Source organism: Carassius carassius, chromosome 3 (genome assembly GCF_963082965.1).
Source record: "Carassius carassius chromosome 3, fCarCar2.1, whole genome shotgun sequence".
NCBI lineage: Eukaryota > Metazoa > Chordata > Actinopteri > Cypriniformes > Cyprinidae > Carassius > Carassius carassius.
In genome coordinates, this window is record NC_081757.1 from 5,614,512 (window position 1) to 5,631,027 (window position 16,516).

General features: G+C 40.5%; 2 protein-coding genes across 3 annotated transcripts; one reads left to right on the forward strand and one right to left on the reverse strand.

The window, feature by feature from the left end:
• The first annotated feature begins 463 nt into the window (after window positions 1-463).
• LOC132117248 (uncharacterized) lies at window positions 464-2,857 on the forward strand. 2 transcript variants are annotated; one of them, XM_059526416.1, is made up of 6 exons: window positions 464-539; window positions 711-1,061; window positions 1,194-1,550; window positions 1,911-2,027; window positions 2,108-2,148; window positions 2,415-2,857. In XM_059526416.1, the coding sequence occupies exons 1-6, from the start codon at window positions 509-511 to the stop codon at window positions 2,538-2,540; spliced, it is 1,023 nt and encodes a 340-aa protein (XP_059382399.1). In that variant the 5' UTR covers window positions 464-508; the 3' UTR covers window positions 2,541-2,857. The 2 variants fall into 2 exon arrangements, with proteins under 2 accessions (XP_059382399.1, XP_059382407.1); XM_059526424.1 differs by having other exon boundaries at window positions 1,197-1,550.
• A 4,666-nt stretch (window positions 2,858-7,523) lies between these two features.
• Window positions 7,524-14,349, reverse strand: LOC132128664 (uncharacterized; the record flags this gene model as incomplete). Its single annotated transcript, XM_059540186.1, has 3 exons — window positions 7,524-7,984; window positions 8,068-8,412; window positions 14,007-14,349. Coding segments are annotated over 3 exons (912 nt in total), but the record flags the coding sequence as incomplete, so codon positions are not given.
• Window positions 14,350-16,516: the final 2,167 nt, after the last annotated feature.

Here is a 16,516-nt window from a genome sequence, read left to right on the forward strand (position 1 = left end):
AACAAGTTTGATTAAGCTCTGCTCAGCCTACACAGCCTAGTAACTCATCTGCACAGACCAAGCAACACCCCCTCACCCATGGAGCTGTTGTGGTCTTAAAGACCAGTGAAGGCACACTTATTTCATTTGTTTTCCCCTAAGGTCATTTAAATGAATTTAAAATTCACAATTAAATAGAAAAAAAAAGATTGTGTCTGTACAATTAGTCTGAAATAATACAAATTATAATCATTAGTTAAAGCGGTCATTTTAATTTTCCATTTTAAGTGATATAATATTTTTTAATATAATATTGTGTTTTCATTACTGGTGTTTATCAGAAGAACATTTTCCTTTGGTTGTGAGAATGTCACCTTACACCCAAAACCTACAGCCAATGAAATCTGACATTGTCATATGAGAATATGTGAGAATAACCAATCACGTGTAGGAACAGTTTCCATTTGATTTAGTTACTTCGACTTTGCACCTCGCCATCTCTTATTCTTTCTTAGCAAATCAAAGCAACATGAGCGCATTTGTATTCCTCACCTTTGTTTGTAAGTATGATTGATAGATTGATTTATCTGTTAAATGAATAGAATTATCCAGTTATGACATATGACATTTTTGACCAGATATTATCAGACATTTATCCAAAGCAACTAAGATCCTAAAATTAATTTTAAATAAAAGATTTGTATAACACATTTACTGCTTTTTCAATCCAGGTTGCATTGGAGCACAAAACATTCAGCAGCCAAAACATTTACAAACCTCTAAACTGGGTGATAACGTCACTATTGAGTGCTACTTGCCCAAGAAAGATTTTAACAATATAGTGTGGTACAAGCAGGAGATGGGAAAGAAGCTTCAGTTAATTTCAAAAAGTTACATTTACCTGACAAAGGTTGATTTTGCTGATGGATATAATGATGGGCGTTTTAATGTAACAATAAGCACAGGCATTTATCATTTACACATTTCCTTGACAAAAAAGGAAGATATAGCAACATACTTTTGTGGACTGATATCTTTAGGAGAACTGGATTTTGGACCTGGAACATTTTTGATGCTTAATGGTATGTTTGACCTCTCATTAACTGATGTTGATGTTAAAAATAATAAATATTGGTTATAATGAAGAGACTATAAAAGTTATAATAGCATAATGAAAATACTTGTTTTAAATGGCTTTTTGATTTGCTTTAAAGAAGAGCACACCTCAACAACAGTTCTTCAGGAGCCTATTTCAGATAAAGTTCACATTGGGGAAAACATTACTCTCACGTGTAGAGTCCAAATGGTGGATAAGAAATGTAAAGGAGCACGCCAAGCTTACTGGTTCAGAGAGGCTGCAGAAGAATCCAGTACTGGCATCATTTACACTGATGATATAAAGAAACATGAAGAGATCTGTAAGGATTACTCTACTGCACAAACCTGCATTTACACCCTCACAAAGAGGAACCTCAGCCTTTCTGATGCTGGTACTTACTACTGTGCTGTACTTGCATGCGACAAGATCATGTTTGGAAATGGAACTTTTTTGAAAATCAGCTCAATAACTGGTAAAGTGTTAAATTATATTAAGTGAAATACAATTTGTTTATAAATATTTTCAGTTTGTTTCATAATAATGTTATCATGTCAGTATAATTTTAAAATTATGACAAAACCTTACAAATAACAAAACACTACAAGTTACATTTAACATAATAAATGTCTGTTTATGTACAGCCTACTACTGCATCACACAAGTAGTTTGTATACAACTTTGGTTGAAAAAAAAAATACAAATTTATCTTTAATACAGTTTTTCAAACTAAATAGCTGTTGTTGTTTTTTTAAACTAAGTTAGCAAGAATTATTACCAATAAGATTTGCAAAGTATTTTCATGTTTTAAACATCTATATTTATTTTCTTGCAGATAGCGAGTTGACAACAAGTCCTTTGTTTCTCATACTGGTCTTAACAAACATAATTTCTGTGCTAATAATGATCTTACTCGTGGCTGTTCAATGTAAAGACCAAGGCAGCTCATCAGGTATCATATTTTTCTTTTAATCAAATCCCTAGTTTTATTTGCAAAAATATAAAGCATTTTTGACTGTTATTTTGTGTCAGTCAACAGATATTGCAATCAAGAGACGTCTGAAGGTACTCAGGTAAATCCTTGCAACTTTATTTATTTATAATGATAAATTTATAAATTTGATGTAATTTTAATGTTATTTCAGAAATGTCTTGAACATATTGAACAACTGTATATTATGATTGTTTCATGTTTGTATATTATGTTTGTAACATTTTCAGTTTTTAATTTATTTCAATAATTTAAAGTTTAGTTTTCTTAAATATGTGTGTGTAAGATTATAAAGAGATGGCTTTCCAACAGAAATGTTTGAAATGATCAAGAATCTTTCTTTATTAGGTTGCAGATGCAGATGCCTTGACTTACACATCTGTGAGTTTCATCAGTAAATCAAGGCCCTCTAGAGGTGCTAAACAACACAACATTTCCCAGCATACTGACGTCTATTCACAGATCCGGTCCTAACAGAGGAACAACTGGAAAACCTAAAAGTGTTTTCTGTACTTTAGTGATCCAAATGTGCGAAAGTATAAAGCATGATGGAATAAACAGTGCAATATACAATCAAATTGATTATAAAATATACTATAAAATGTCTGTTACAAAATAGCTGTTATCTGAAGATGCAATCATTCATTTTGGAACAAATAATAATAATTCTTGCTATAAAATGTTTTGCCTTAGAAATTTCTTCCCTTGCTTGACTCCTTTTTTTTTTTTAAATAAAATAAAATAAAAAATAAAAAATCTTATGCAAACTACAAAATGTCTATAACCTTAGATATTTTACTATTACAGTCACTTTGTTTTTGTCTTGTTTTCGATTTTTGATTTGTTACCATATTTTATTATTAGTTTAATATTATTTTCTTTTATAAATGCATTGTTATGAAAATATTGCATAGCCTGAGCAGTCAAAGGTAACATATTGAATACCAAATCTGACACCAGGCCTGTTGTTCTCAGAAGTATTTTTTAAATACTTTCCTTTATCATAGGTAATGTGAAAAAACAACTGAAAGACAACAGTGAATATTGTGAATATTTCTCGATTTGTCAGACACCAACCAACATGTGCATATGCTCAGAATAATACAACATGACCAAAAAAAAAAAAAAAAACCAGCAACAAAAAAAAAACATAAGCTGTCTGATTTATTATAATATTATTTATTTTTCCTCACTGATGATGCCACATAAATGCTGTCTGGCTGATGGCAAAGTACGAAACACTTCACCTATTAGTGACTGTCCACAGCACAAAAGGGGAAATTTAAGTCCATTTCATGCTTTAAAAACTGGAATGGCATATAAGCATTAAATATGTTGATAGCAAAATTGCAGCATGATACTGGTGAACACTGCGCTGTGATTCATCAAACCACAAGAGCTTTCACCAACTGATGATTTATATTTAAATTATCATTTAAAGGTCCCATTCTTCGTGATCTCATGTTTCAAACTTCAGTTAGTGTGTAATGTTGTTGTTAGAGTATAAATAATATCTGTAAAATTCTAAAGCTCAAAGTTCAATGCCAACTGAGATATTTTAGTTAACAGAATTCGCCAACATCGAACGACCCGTTTGGACTACATCCCTCTAGTTCCTGCAGTAATGACGTCACTAAAACAGTTTTTTGACTAACCGGAATACACAAAAAAGAGGGCGTCGTCTTGTTGCGCTCGCACGGAGAAGGAGGAAGAGTTGCGTTTGTGTTTGTCGCCATGTTGTAAAAACGCTGTTATTTTCATCTCGGAGTCCAATCATCTTTTTTTGGGCTTCCCAGGGACGCTGTACTTAGAGATCAATGGTTACAATTTATGTTTAACTCGGTTCCCGAAAATTAGAATCCACATGTAAAACTATGTGCAGCACATTTTGCTGAGAACAGCTTCCTCAATCTCAATCAGTTTAATGCCTGATTCGCACAAAGATAATTCTTGAAAGATGGAGCAGTTCCCTCTTTGTCTGGAGAAGGCGTTGTTTATGGACCACAACCGGTAAGTGTATTTTATTTAAGTTGGTGCGTTTAACAGTTTCTGTAACTTATTACACAAAGGGCAACGCTGTTTAGCTTTGTTAACTAGATGGTAGGGGCTGTGCAAAAAAAATCTAATGCGATTTTCATGTGCATCTCGTCAGTAAAGGGTTTCTGTGATTAGAAGTGCATCTCCAGCTTGTGCGTTTAGATCAGGATTGCCAGGTTTTCAAAACAAATCGTGCCCACATGCTTCTCCAAACTACTCCAAAACTAGCCCAATCGCGTTTCCAGGAGGTCAGCCTTCGCTCAGCTGCTGTCGAATCACAACACAGGAACCGCTGGCACAATCAGAGCTCGTTGCGTATTTCTGAAGGAGGGACTTCATAGAACAAGGAAGTCATCAGCCCATTTTTATGACAGTGAAAACAGCGGTATACAGATAAGCAAATTGTGTGAAAAATACTGTTTTTTTTACACGCGAAACATGGACACGTGTTATATTGCACACTGTAAACACAATCAAAGCTTAAAAAAAACACGAAAAACGTGACCTTTAAATTCACAGACTGACCTCAAAAGAACAAACTTCAAAGTAACATCTTTGCAGTGTTGTGGGAAAGTGGAGCACCAATTCCACATTTCTGCATATAATTTTTATTTGAATTTTTATTAAAATCAGAAGCTCTAGAATGTGACATCATGTCCTGTGACCACCATATTGTGGTGTCTAAAGAAGTTCTCTCCAAGTGCAGGGTTTGCACAGTATTAATAGCCATCAATGGAGAATGACGCAATTACTGGTACAAAACTTAAACATCACCTTTAAGCAAGCTATCAAATTAATATTCTAATTGGGTAATTCAGTTGTCTAACAAACAGCATGTAATGTGTGTATTTTTTTTAAATACATAATTACTGAATTCAGGACATTTTTTGAAGTTATTTTACTCACTGATATGAGAGGACCACACCAGTGATTTTCTAGGTCATATACTATATAATTTATTAGGTGTGGGCGTTTGTATCCTCACCACAGTGTTAAAACCAAACTGACATTCAAACTCTAATGACAACTCCTCTTGAGGTGAAAGGTGATTTGTCTATATGGTGGTCTATATAAGGCACTGCTCAAAGCCTGTCCCTCTGAGATCTCTGAGAGCTCTGATCATACGAGACACTCTTCATACCCAACATGTGTAAGTTGATTTCCTCTTGTATAATATCAAATTGTCATTACTTGAGTGTGTTTCAGATATATTTATTAACATTAACAGGCCCATTTTGTGGTTTCTTCTATAGGTGAAAAACATTATGCAAATTTTTACAACACATGTAAAGTTGAAAAAAGTGATGTAAACTTTTATAATATACATGAACATAAATGCTTCACTTTAAGTATCGAAAGTTCACAAGGACCCTTACATTATCAGTGCGCATGGAGTAACCAAACCATTTGTGCAATTGCAAGTCTCTCTTTTAAAGGTAAGATCTACTTAAAATTTTTACTACTAAAACAAAAGTTTTGCTTTACAAGAATTTAGCAAAAGAAAAGCGCCATATGTATATATAACAACAATGTATACAACACAGATTCAAAAGTATTTTACACTATATATATATATATATATATATATATATATATATTCACCAAAAATTTATTTTTTTCCCCCATTTGTTTCTTTTACATCTCTGATACACCAGCGTATTCATTTGCATAACCTACATGTTTTCCCCATGTTTTAGAGAATCTACTTCAAGATCAAAACTTGCCTTACCATGGGGTGTTTGTCTTCAATACACTAATTTTGCTCTTGAGTGGAATAATCAACATATTGCTATGTAAAAGACTGATAAGAATGAGAACTGAATTGCATGCAGGTACATTTCAGTTGTGAAATAAAGATCTCAGATGTTTTAACCCCATCATTTCTTTTTCACTTCCTTGTTTTACTTTCCCGGCACTACAAAGCACATTTTAATATGTTTCAGAAGTTTCTGACCCTTCTCCACCAGACACACCAGAGCTTGATATCAGTTCTTCTCTGGTAAGTCAGAATCTCTTAGTATTTTGACACTGTAGTATTTACATCCATGCACTTCATCTAAAACTTACATTTATTTCAAAGTATACTTTTTATCAGTTCATGCACTCGAACATTAGTGCTACTACCACTATGATCAACTGATTAAGCGTCAGGAATGCAGCAGATCAAGTTGCTGTGATAAAAGTTGGTATTTACATTCATTGAGCAACTGCCTTCCCATTTTCTCCCCTCACAGAATCTGAATCTGAACACAAACTACACAACCCTACAATTCCCTGAAAACAATGCCAGTAGAGAGAGTTCAGAGACTGAGCCAAGAATAATGAGAAAGGATACAATCTACTCCAGCCTTAAATGTCAAATGTCAATGTCGGACATCACTGAAGAAAGCTAATATATTTCTTATACGCTGCATATTGCTTTGAACTGCTGCACGGTTGTTATTGACTTTTTTTTAATGAGGATAAAACCTTTTGCTTTACTATGAATGTTTTTAGCTTCTATTTGCTACATTATTATTTAACTACTTTAAAGTTGCTGCAGTAGTTGTTTCATCTTATAGTACATGATCGGTATTTAACTGATATTATTAAGACTGGGCCTAAACAATATTAAAACTGATATGCACTCGCACTCAAACTAAGCACAACTTGGAATCATTTAAGAATTAATATGTCAAAGCTGAAGGGCTCAGAACATACTTTCAGAACTTTCCTTGTTTGCCTTCTTTGTGTCTTGTAATGGGGTCAGAGGAAAATATGCATATATGTATTTAATGAGCTGTTGAGACCGTTGTACATACCCACAAGAACCAGAAACTAAGAGAGAAGCATCATGTGGTTTAAAGACAGGAAGGAACACAAAGTGGTCTATTTCTCAAAGTTTACTTACAGTTAATTGTTGTAGCATATCAATATGGAACAAAAAAAAGCCACCATAAATTCAAAACTAAATGTCCAAATTAATAATCCATATGTAATGCAAAATTTGCTAAATATCATTATTCAGATTAGTTCAGATCATTCAGATTAGATTTATATTATTCAGATTAGGTTAGTCTGTCACTTTTATTCCAGCTAAGTATGTCTGGCCTTTTTTAAATAACCTTTTGTTTTCCTATTTGTAAAATAAATGTTAGTATTTGACATTGATCTTAAGAATTTAGGCTATCTTGTTTACTGATAGTCCCACTTTTTGAGCATAAACCTGAAAATTGCCATTTCCATCTCAGATTGTTGTAAATTTTACACACGATAAGGTTGATGCCTTTTGCCCTTGGCAAATGTATTTATCTGTTTAGCCATTGATTTAAATTCATTTATCAAACTTGTTTGTGTATGTCCTGAAGAACATCTATACAATCTGTTTTAAGAGCATTTTAATCCCTGTTAAATGTGTAAGCAGTTCTCATTTCTGCATAATTCAAGTATTTAATTTAATTTAATTAATTTGCAAGACATGAGAACATGTTTGAAAAAAGGAAATGCCATGGTAGTCATGTACTTCTCCCATAAAACATAAATAAACATGGCTTAACATTATTCTAATAAGGAGACAGTCATGAAAGAACATTGTTACGTGAAACAAAAATGAAAAGGTTCAGATTATGTCATTGCTTATTCCATATCATACATGAATTTGAAGAGATATGTTACATATTACAGATGATCAGAAACAGATTTCATCAAAAGACCTGGTCTTCCTTCTGGTCTGGATGGTCTATCTTGAAGAGTAATGGCAGGTGGAGAAGACCCATGGTGTGAAATTCTTTTTGAATTCATGCAGTACCAAAAAGTAATTGTGGCAATTGTAATTAAAATAAGTAATGTTCTTACAATGGAAAGAATTACAAAAGTCATCATCTGTTCTGTTGAATCAGCACCTGGAAAAGTCAAAATGGTAGATATAATGTTAACACACCTACTAAGTGATACTTTTTTACCAGTTACTTCTTGAAGAACATACCTTTAATGTCCAGTTTGATGCCATTCCAAAACAGTATCTCCCCACATGCAGCAACAGTGCACTTATAAGTCTCAGAATCAGAAAGTTTGAGGTCTTTCTTAGAGAAGCTGTAGACACATCGACATGCTCTAAGACCAGCTTCAGAGCTCCACTCACACCGACCAATACTCGTTCCATGTGCGCCAATTAATCTTGGGTGAGATTTTTCTGATTCCTGTATAATCCAGTACACACTGTTGTTTCCCACAAAGTTCTGATTTAAAACTGTGCAGGTAAGTCTCACTGAATCTCCATGATGTGATGGAATTAATGCAGGTTGATTTACAACAGTGCAGCTTTTCACCCCTGTATGGAAATGTAATTATTGAGTGAGTTTTGTGAAAGATGTTATGGACACTGCATTCAAATATTGTACTTTGTTTTTTAAAAGTTAGCATTTGGGTAATAACTTCATTACCACTATATAGGTTCACTCTATACACACTCTTTAAATAAGGTTCTTTATTGGTATCGATGGTTCCATTAAGAACCTTTTTTATCCTAAGGACTTTTTCATTCCACAAAAGGGTCTTTATAATTTTTTATGATTGTTTAAGCACTGTTCACTGAAAGATCCTGGTGGGAACTCAACATGGTTCTCTTATGAGAGCTCTCTCGTACTGCATCTTAGCTAAGACGCTACGGGAAAAGTCTCTTTTCACGAAATACTGAAGCAAAAAATTATCCTTAATTTTGTATTTTTGTAAAGCGCATTTGCAGCAGTACACAGCCATAGGCGAGACGGCTCGTTCGCTCATTGGCTTGTTCTGCGGCAAATGCACAGCCTATCGAGCGCAGGCTGATGCAACATCAGACCAATAAGGGCTTCGTGCCCTTCTTGCCACTTCCCGCCGAAACAGGTGTGGCCCAGCGAAAGAGATCGTCACGTCATCTGCGTCTCCTGCCTGGGTGAGGACCATGCAGCGCTCGCGCTTGCTGACGCCGTCTGCCCTCATTGCGAGCTAATGCCTATGGTGACTCTGAGGACTCGCCGGGCGTTCTTCTCGAAGCCTGCATCATCCGCTGTGCCGCAGCGCCGTAAAAAGCGCCGCTCGCAGCGTCTACCGGAACCGCCTCCAGCTCTGCCGAGCTCACCGGTTCCCTCCACTTCGCCGGCCTCCCCTGCATCGCTTCCCGATGGTCAGCGTCCGGTGTCTGCCGCCGCGTCATCTGAGGAAGTGGATCTCAGGGCCGCGTCGGAGGAAGAGGACACGTGCTCTCTGCTTGCTTCGGGCAGTGAGGGTTGGGCGAGCTCCGTGGATCTCGCGCCTTTTGCTCAGAGGCCCAGCAGACGGGTGGATATCGATAAAGAGCTGATGCGAGTGCTCGCGCTGGCGGCGGCGAGCCTCGGCCTTGAGTGGTCTGCACCAGTGCCCCCTTCTCGTTCCCGGCTGGATGGTAGCTTTCTCCCGGATGAGCGTTTTTCTCCCAGCTCAAAGCACGCCCCCTTTCTTCCTGAGCTTCACGAAGAAGTGGCGAAAGCTTGGAACGCTCCATTCTCGTCGAGAGTTCGTTCATCTGTTTCACCAGCATTCTCCACACTGGACGGTGCTAAAAACAGAGGCTACCTGTCACTTCCGCCGGTGGAACAGGCTATAGCAGCGCACCTTTGCCCGCCCTCTGCTGGACGGCGGACTAAGGCGGCGCTGCCATCCAAATCCTGCCGCATGACGTCATCGCTGCTCGCACGGATCTTCTCTGCTGCTGGGCAGGCTGCGTCTGCGCTGCACACCATGGCCACGCTGCAGATTTTCCAGGGCGATCTCCTCCGCAAGCTGGATGAGATGGGACCTGAAGCGATCTGTCTCGCGGATCTGAGGAGTGCTTTGGATCTCTCCCTCCGTGCTACTAAGTCCGCTGCACAGGCCATGGGACGGGTTATGGCTTCCGCTACGGTGGCTGAGAGGCATTTGTGGCTGATGCTTTCTGACATCAAGGAGTCCCTCGACGCGCCGCTGACTCCTGCTGGCCTCTTAGGATCATCTTTCAACGAGTTTGTGGAGAGATTCGCCGAGGACCAGAAAGCTTCGCAGGCGTTCAAGCACTTCTTGCCGAAGCACTCCGGTTCTGCAACTAGCCGTTCTAGACCGGCCCCACAGAGCTCTCAGTCACGCCCACCGCCTCCAGCTGCGTCATCGCGACAGCATCAGCAACGCAGCTCGGGACCCCGTTCTCGCTCTTCCAGCCATCGCCCCGCGCCGCGGTAGCCGCGGCAGAGGATTATGGTGAAGCCAGAAGCCCCGAAAACATCCTAGCACTGCTAGGAAAGCGCCGATGTACGAGTTCCGCTGCGGCCGAGCTCTCACCCAAGTGCGCCGCTGTTGCATTTCCAAGAATTGTGACTGCCTAAGCGTCTTCTGCAATGCTGCATGCGAGTGTTATTTCTGGTGTTCCGGCCACGGTTGATGGTGCTATAAATGTAGTGACGATGCCCACTCCTCAGTGCCCATCTCCACATGTAAGCACAGCCCTGCACACAGGGCTCGCGCCTATAAGATCGACTCAGATCGGTCACGCGCACCACATAGTAAACGTGCCCACTCCTCAGTGCCCACGTGTTATTTCTGGTGTTCCGGCCACGGCCGGTGGTGCTATAAATGTAGTGACGATGCCCACTACTCAGTGCCCATCTCCACATATAAGCACAGCCCTGCACACAGGGCCCGCGCACATAAGATCGACACAGATCGGTGTCTGTCTCCTCAGTGCCCACATACACTATGTCACATACGGCGCGTGGCTTCTGTGAAAACGAGGCCCGTGCACGTACGCTCTGCCCAGGCAGACAGCGAGTTGAAAGTGGTAAATTTGCACACATGCAGCCCACAGTTACTCGCAGACATCACGAGTCCCACGGGACCCGCTCAGCCCTCCCACAGTCGGTTAAGCGCCGGGACGGGGTCGAGGAGGAGCGATCTGCCCGCTGTGATCAGCGCGCTCCCCGCCTCAAATGCGCAGCACACCCGAGCGCCGCCGTTGCCCAGTCAACAGAGCACGCTTCGCATCCAGCCCTTAGCCATTCATGCAGATGCATGGTCAGCGCTTCCAGGGGTTTCGGATTGGGTGCTAGGCATTATAAAGAGAGGCCACTCGCTACAGTTTTTTCGACGCCCTCCGCGCTTTTTAGCATGCGTCGAAACTACGGTCAAAACAGAAGTAGCACACATACTTTGGGCTGAAATATCAAAACTGTTGAGCAAAGGGGCTGTAGAGCCTGTGTCTCGAGCTCAAAGCGAGGGGGGGCTGTACAGCAGATACTTTCTGGTGCCCAAGAGAGACGGGGGTCTCAGGCCCATACTGGATCTAAGACAGTTTCAGAATGCTTACGACCAGGAAGCTCCTCGCGCAGATTCGCAGAGGGGACTGGTTCATGTCAATAGATCTGAAGGACGCGTATTTTCAAATACAGATAGCGTCAAATCACAGGCGATATTTGAGATTCGCCTTCAAAGGCCAGGCATAACAGTTTACAGTCCTGCCGTTCGGCTTGTCCGTGGCTCCTCGTACGTTTACGAGGTGCATGGATGCAGCGCTCGCTCCTCTCAGACTCAGAGGCATGCGAGTGCTGAATTATTTGGACGACTGGCTGATTCTGGCTCGATCACGAGCGGAGCTCGTGGAGCACAGGGCCGTTTTACTCGATCACCTCGAGAAGCTCGGTCTCAGTGTCAATTGGGTGAAGAGTTCGCTGAACCCCAGTCAGACGATTCTGTTTTTGGTTATAGTTCTGAACTAGTGTTCCATGACGGCGCGGCTGTCACCACAGCGTGCGTTGGGCATTCAGCGCCCAGCGAGTTCTCTCCGCTGCGGCGCGACCGTTTCGCTCAAGCACTGTCAGAAGGTGCTGGGTCTCATGGCCTCAGCATCTCTGGTTCTGCTCCCCATGCGACCCCTGCAGCTCTGGCTGAAGGCGCGGGTGCCGCGCAGAGCGTGGGTGTCTGGCCGACTGCGTCTCAAGGTCAATCAGAGCTGTGTCACAGCCCTGAAACCCTGGACAGCAAACGGCTGGTACCAATCAGGTGTAAGCCTGGGGACTTCCCTGAATGTGAAGATGGTGTCGACGGATGCCTCCACTTTGGGATGGGGAGCACTGCTCGAGGGCAGACCGTCCTTTGGCCTGTGGTCAGAACGGGAAAAGCTCCATCATATCAACTGTATGGAAATGCTGGCAGTGGAGAACGCGCTGATGCGCTTTTGTCCCCAAATCAAGGGCCACCACGTCTTAGTCCGTTCGGACAACAAGTCTGTGGTGTCCTACATAAATCTCCAGGGCGGTCTCGGGTCCCAAAACCTGTACAGGCTGGCGGAACGCAGTTATCAGATGTCGCCCCGTGGCCAGTGCCGTTGAGGAGGGACCTCCTCTCGCAGGCCAGGTGTTCGATTTGGCACCCTCAACCGGAGTTGTGGTCCCTCCATGTGTGGGCGCTCAACGGTTACCCGCTGATCTCGCAATGGGAGTGCTAAATACCATCACTCAGGCTAGAGCTCCGTCGACACGACGTCTGTATGCCTCGAAGTGGTCGGTGTTCTCCAGCTGGTGCACAGCTCGAGGATGTTCACCCCTTAGTTGTGAGGTGACGGAGGTTCTCTCCTTCTTACAGGAGCTGTTGGATAAGGGCAGAGTCCCATCCACGCGCAAAGTTTATGTGGCGGCCATCGCAGCGTTTTCTGAAACAGCGCTCGGTCAGTCAATAGGAAGGAATGATCTCGGTGAGCCAGTCGTGCTTGTAGTTTGGGCCTAATGACTCAAAGGTCATACTCAAACCTAGGCACGGTTATGTACCGAAATCCCTCAACACGCCGTTTCGGGCTCAGGTTATTGCCCTGTCTGTCCTGCCGGTGTCAGGAGAGGATAGAGACTCGAGTCTTCTTTGCCCTGTCAGGGTTTTAAGAGCTTATGTGTCTCGCTCTGCTGCCTTTCGACAGACTGAGACAGACTCTATCCAGATGGATAGTTGATGCCATAGCATTAGCTTACGCTTCCAGGGGCCTTCAGTGCCCGCTGGGCATCAGAGCACACTCCACAAGGGGCGTCGCCTCGTCGTGGGCGTGGTCTACTGGGATCTCCTTGCAGGATATATGTATGGCGGCAGGTTGGGCCTCGCCGTCTACATTTATCAGGTTCTATAACCTGGAGGTTCCCGCCTTGCAAGCAAGGCTGCTGTCGGTATAGTCGAATCAGGGCCCTGAAGGGAACTCTGAGTTCATGAGCGTTATGCGCTGCCGACTGTTATATGGGCAGTATTGCGTAAGACCCTCATTGCCACATTGGTCAGGCCTTGCCTCGGCTGTGTGATGTCATATTGCCGCATCTACGGATGCTGCTAGATATGGGACGGAGGGCTTCCCCCCTTCCTGTCCTGGACTCTCTGTGAGTCCCTCAGGTGACTGTGCACTGTAAATCCTGGGCGTTGCTTCAGGTTTATTGGTGTGTGATCCCTGCGCGCACTGCATTTTACATTGGGTTCCCGTAGCGTCTTAGCTAAGACGCAGTACGAGAGTGCTCTCGTAAGAGAACGTACTCGGTTACTAGCGTAACCTCGGTTCTCTCTAGAAGAGCGAACGAGTACTGCGTTCTCTGCCGTGCGTACGATTCACTCTGGTTCGCTTCGGCGATGAAATAAATCAGGTGAGTCAGCCTTTTCGAGCTCCTTTTATAGGTTGGGCCACACCCGTTTCGGCAGGAAGTGGCAAGAAGGGCGCAAAGCGCCCTTATTGGTCTGATGTTGCATCAGCCTGCACTCGATAGGCGTCTTAGCTAAGAGGCAGTACTCGTTCGCTCTTCTAGAGAGAACCGAGGTTACGCTAGTAACCGAGTACGTTTTCTACTGCATTGCTTGATGGAACTCAAAATAATTATAAAGAACTCAAAATTATTTAAAACAAAAATATGTAATTACCTTCAACTATCAACTCTGTCCCTTCGACAAATTCCATTACATTGGAATAAGCGATTCCACAGTAGTATGTTGCAGAGTCTGAGAGCTGTATGTTTCTTATCACCAAACGATGCACGCCCTTGTCATTCTGCACAAAGAAGCGTGAACTATTTTCAAATTTATGGTAAAACCGAGCTTTGTTGTCATACTTGTATATGGTGGAGATGAGCCTGGGATTCTTTCCAAGTTCATGTTTGTACCATGAGAAGTGCATTGCCATTTGGCTCTGGTAAAAGCAAGACATATGAATAGTTTCTCCCAGTTTGGCAAACACAGGTGGATTATTCAGGTGTGATGCAGTAAGGCATAAAAAATAATAATAAAAAATACATAAATACATAGAAAAACATTAAAAGTAACAAGCAAACTTTTAGCTTAAATTAATGTAAATATAGTTTAGTTCTGACATAAAATACAGTTCAACTCACCGATGAGAAAGAGAAGCAAATATCCAAAGTTCATCATATTGCTGACAGATTAATCCTAAACTAGTAAGAAACAGGTGAGCGATGACCAAACGAGCATCACGAAAGATGCAATGAATGATGTGAGCAACCAGTAGGATGTGCTTATGTCAAAAAGTGCTGTGCCAGATTTTTTCCCCACTGATCTTTTCTTTCAGAGATGATATCATAATAATCTTTTAATTTCTCACACAAATAAGTGAATGAATAACACCAGCAGCCACCATCAGTAAATACCTTTATATACATATATATGCCATTTTTACAAGAAGTATGTTTAGGGGAAATCATTTCTAAAATTCAAAGACATAAAGGCAGTGTGCTAGTTGTGATTTTCTGTTGGCCATGTGGTAACTTGACCTTCTTAATTTCAAAGTGTTTCTTGACTGCATAGCAGATGAAGGGAAATCAAATCTTATCACAAAACTGTGCAGTCATCAGAATTGCAGTCTTATTTTTTTTTTTTGTGAAGACAGCAGGCAGTGTGAATGTGTCTAAAATATCTCTCGTCAGATGAGCCTGATATTAATTTAGAACCTTTTTAATAGGCTGCATTAAAATATTATCAAAGGCTGGACTTTAATGAAATCTTTGATGAACACAACAAAATCACAATGACATGCTCAAGACCTTATAGCCTTGTGGCTTCACAGGCACAAATCGCATCAGCTTCAGTACAAAGTCTATATAATATGATCATGTGGAAGGTCTGTATGTCCCAAAAAGTTTCCTGTTTTAAACAAATAGTGTCTTCATGTCTCTTCTGATGGCAACATATTTCTAAAATTTAGATTTTTTTCTGTTCCTTTTTTAATGATTTTTAATAGACATTTAATAAAATAAAAATTTAAGCCAAAAGATTTTATTTATTTTTTATTAGTGTCCAGTTTTATTAATTAGTGCCCAGCTACACAGAACTCCTAACAATAAAATTAAGAAACGCATTAATGACATACACGTATAATTATAACAAACATTTGTGGTGTCAAGACTTCATGTCATGACCCCGTAACTTAGGCCCACCCATCTAGCTAAGTGTTTTGAAGACAAAAGTTGGTTCTGGCTATGATTCTGAAAACCACTAGAGGGCTGTAGTGAAGTATGGCAATTATTTAAATTGGCTAATTAGATATTTTAACTTTTAACTGCATATGAGAAAGATTTAATACAGTGTAACATAATAAATATGTACTGCATACTTCACTTGACTTGTTAGGAAGCCTAGTACATACTTAGGATAGGTCCAATGCACAACATTAAAAGTTTAACATTATATTTATCCCAGCTGATGTGGAACCAGTTTTAGAAGATATTTCTCTGTATATATTTTTATAAGTTTGATGTAAAATTTACACACACACATAACCACACAAAAAAATAAAATACAATTTCTTAGATGTACTGATATTGTTAATATATGATCGTATTTCAAGATATATCACATAATGCCTTCATTTACTAATCTTATTCATTCGGAAAATAGCAAACATTTTCAGAGAACTGAAAAAACTCAACACCAACTAAACAGTATGTGGCCATCATCAGAGAGTATTTAGTATTTGATTATGCTCTTTGTTTTCAGCTAAATCATATATGGGTCTGACCCTGACTGGCCTTTTCATTGATAGGTTTACCATAGTTTAGCTGTGCCAAAAGCCACTCCTCCTTATATATAAAACACATCAATATCACCCACTTAATTTCCTCTTCAACTCTTATTGACCCAGTGCAGAATGTTACATATTTCAGCTGCAGCTCTATTGATCTTTGGGATGGGTAAGCATTTTTATTTTGTTTTTATTTTTTTACTATAAACTACAATTCTATGATTAGAGACATGTAATAAAATCATAAATAAAAGTTTAAAATGTGGTAACATTTTAACAGAAAATAATGTTTTGTGGTGTGCTATAGTTTTACTTTTTTTATTTAATGGTTTCCAGGCTTCCTCCAAGTTATGTTTTCAATAGCAAGTATACAGGCTCTTCCTGGAAAAAATGTTACTAT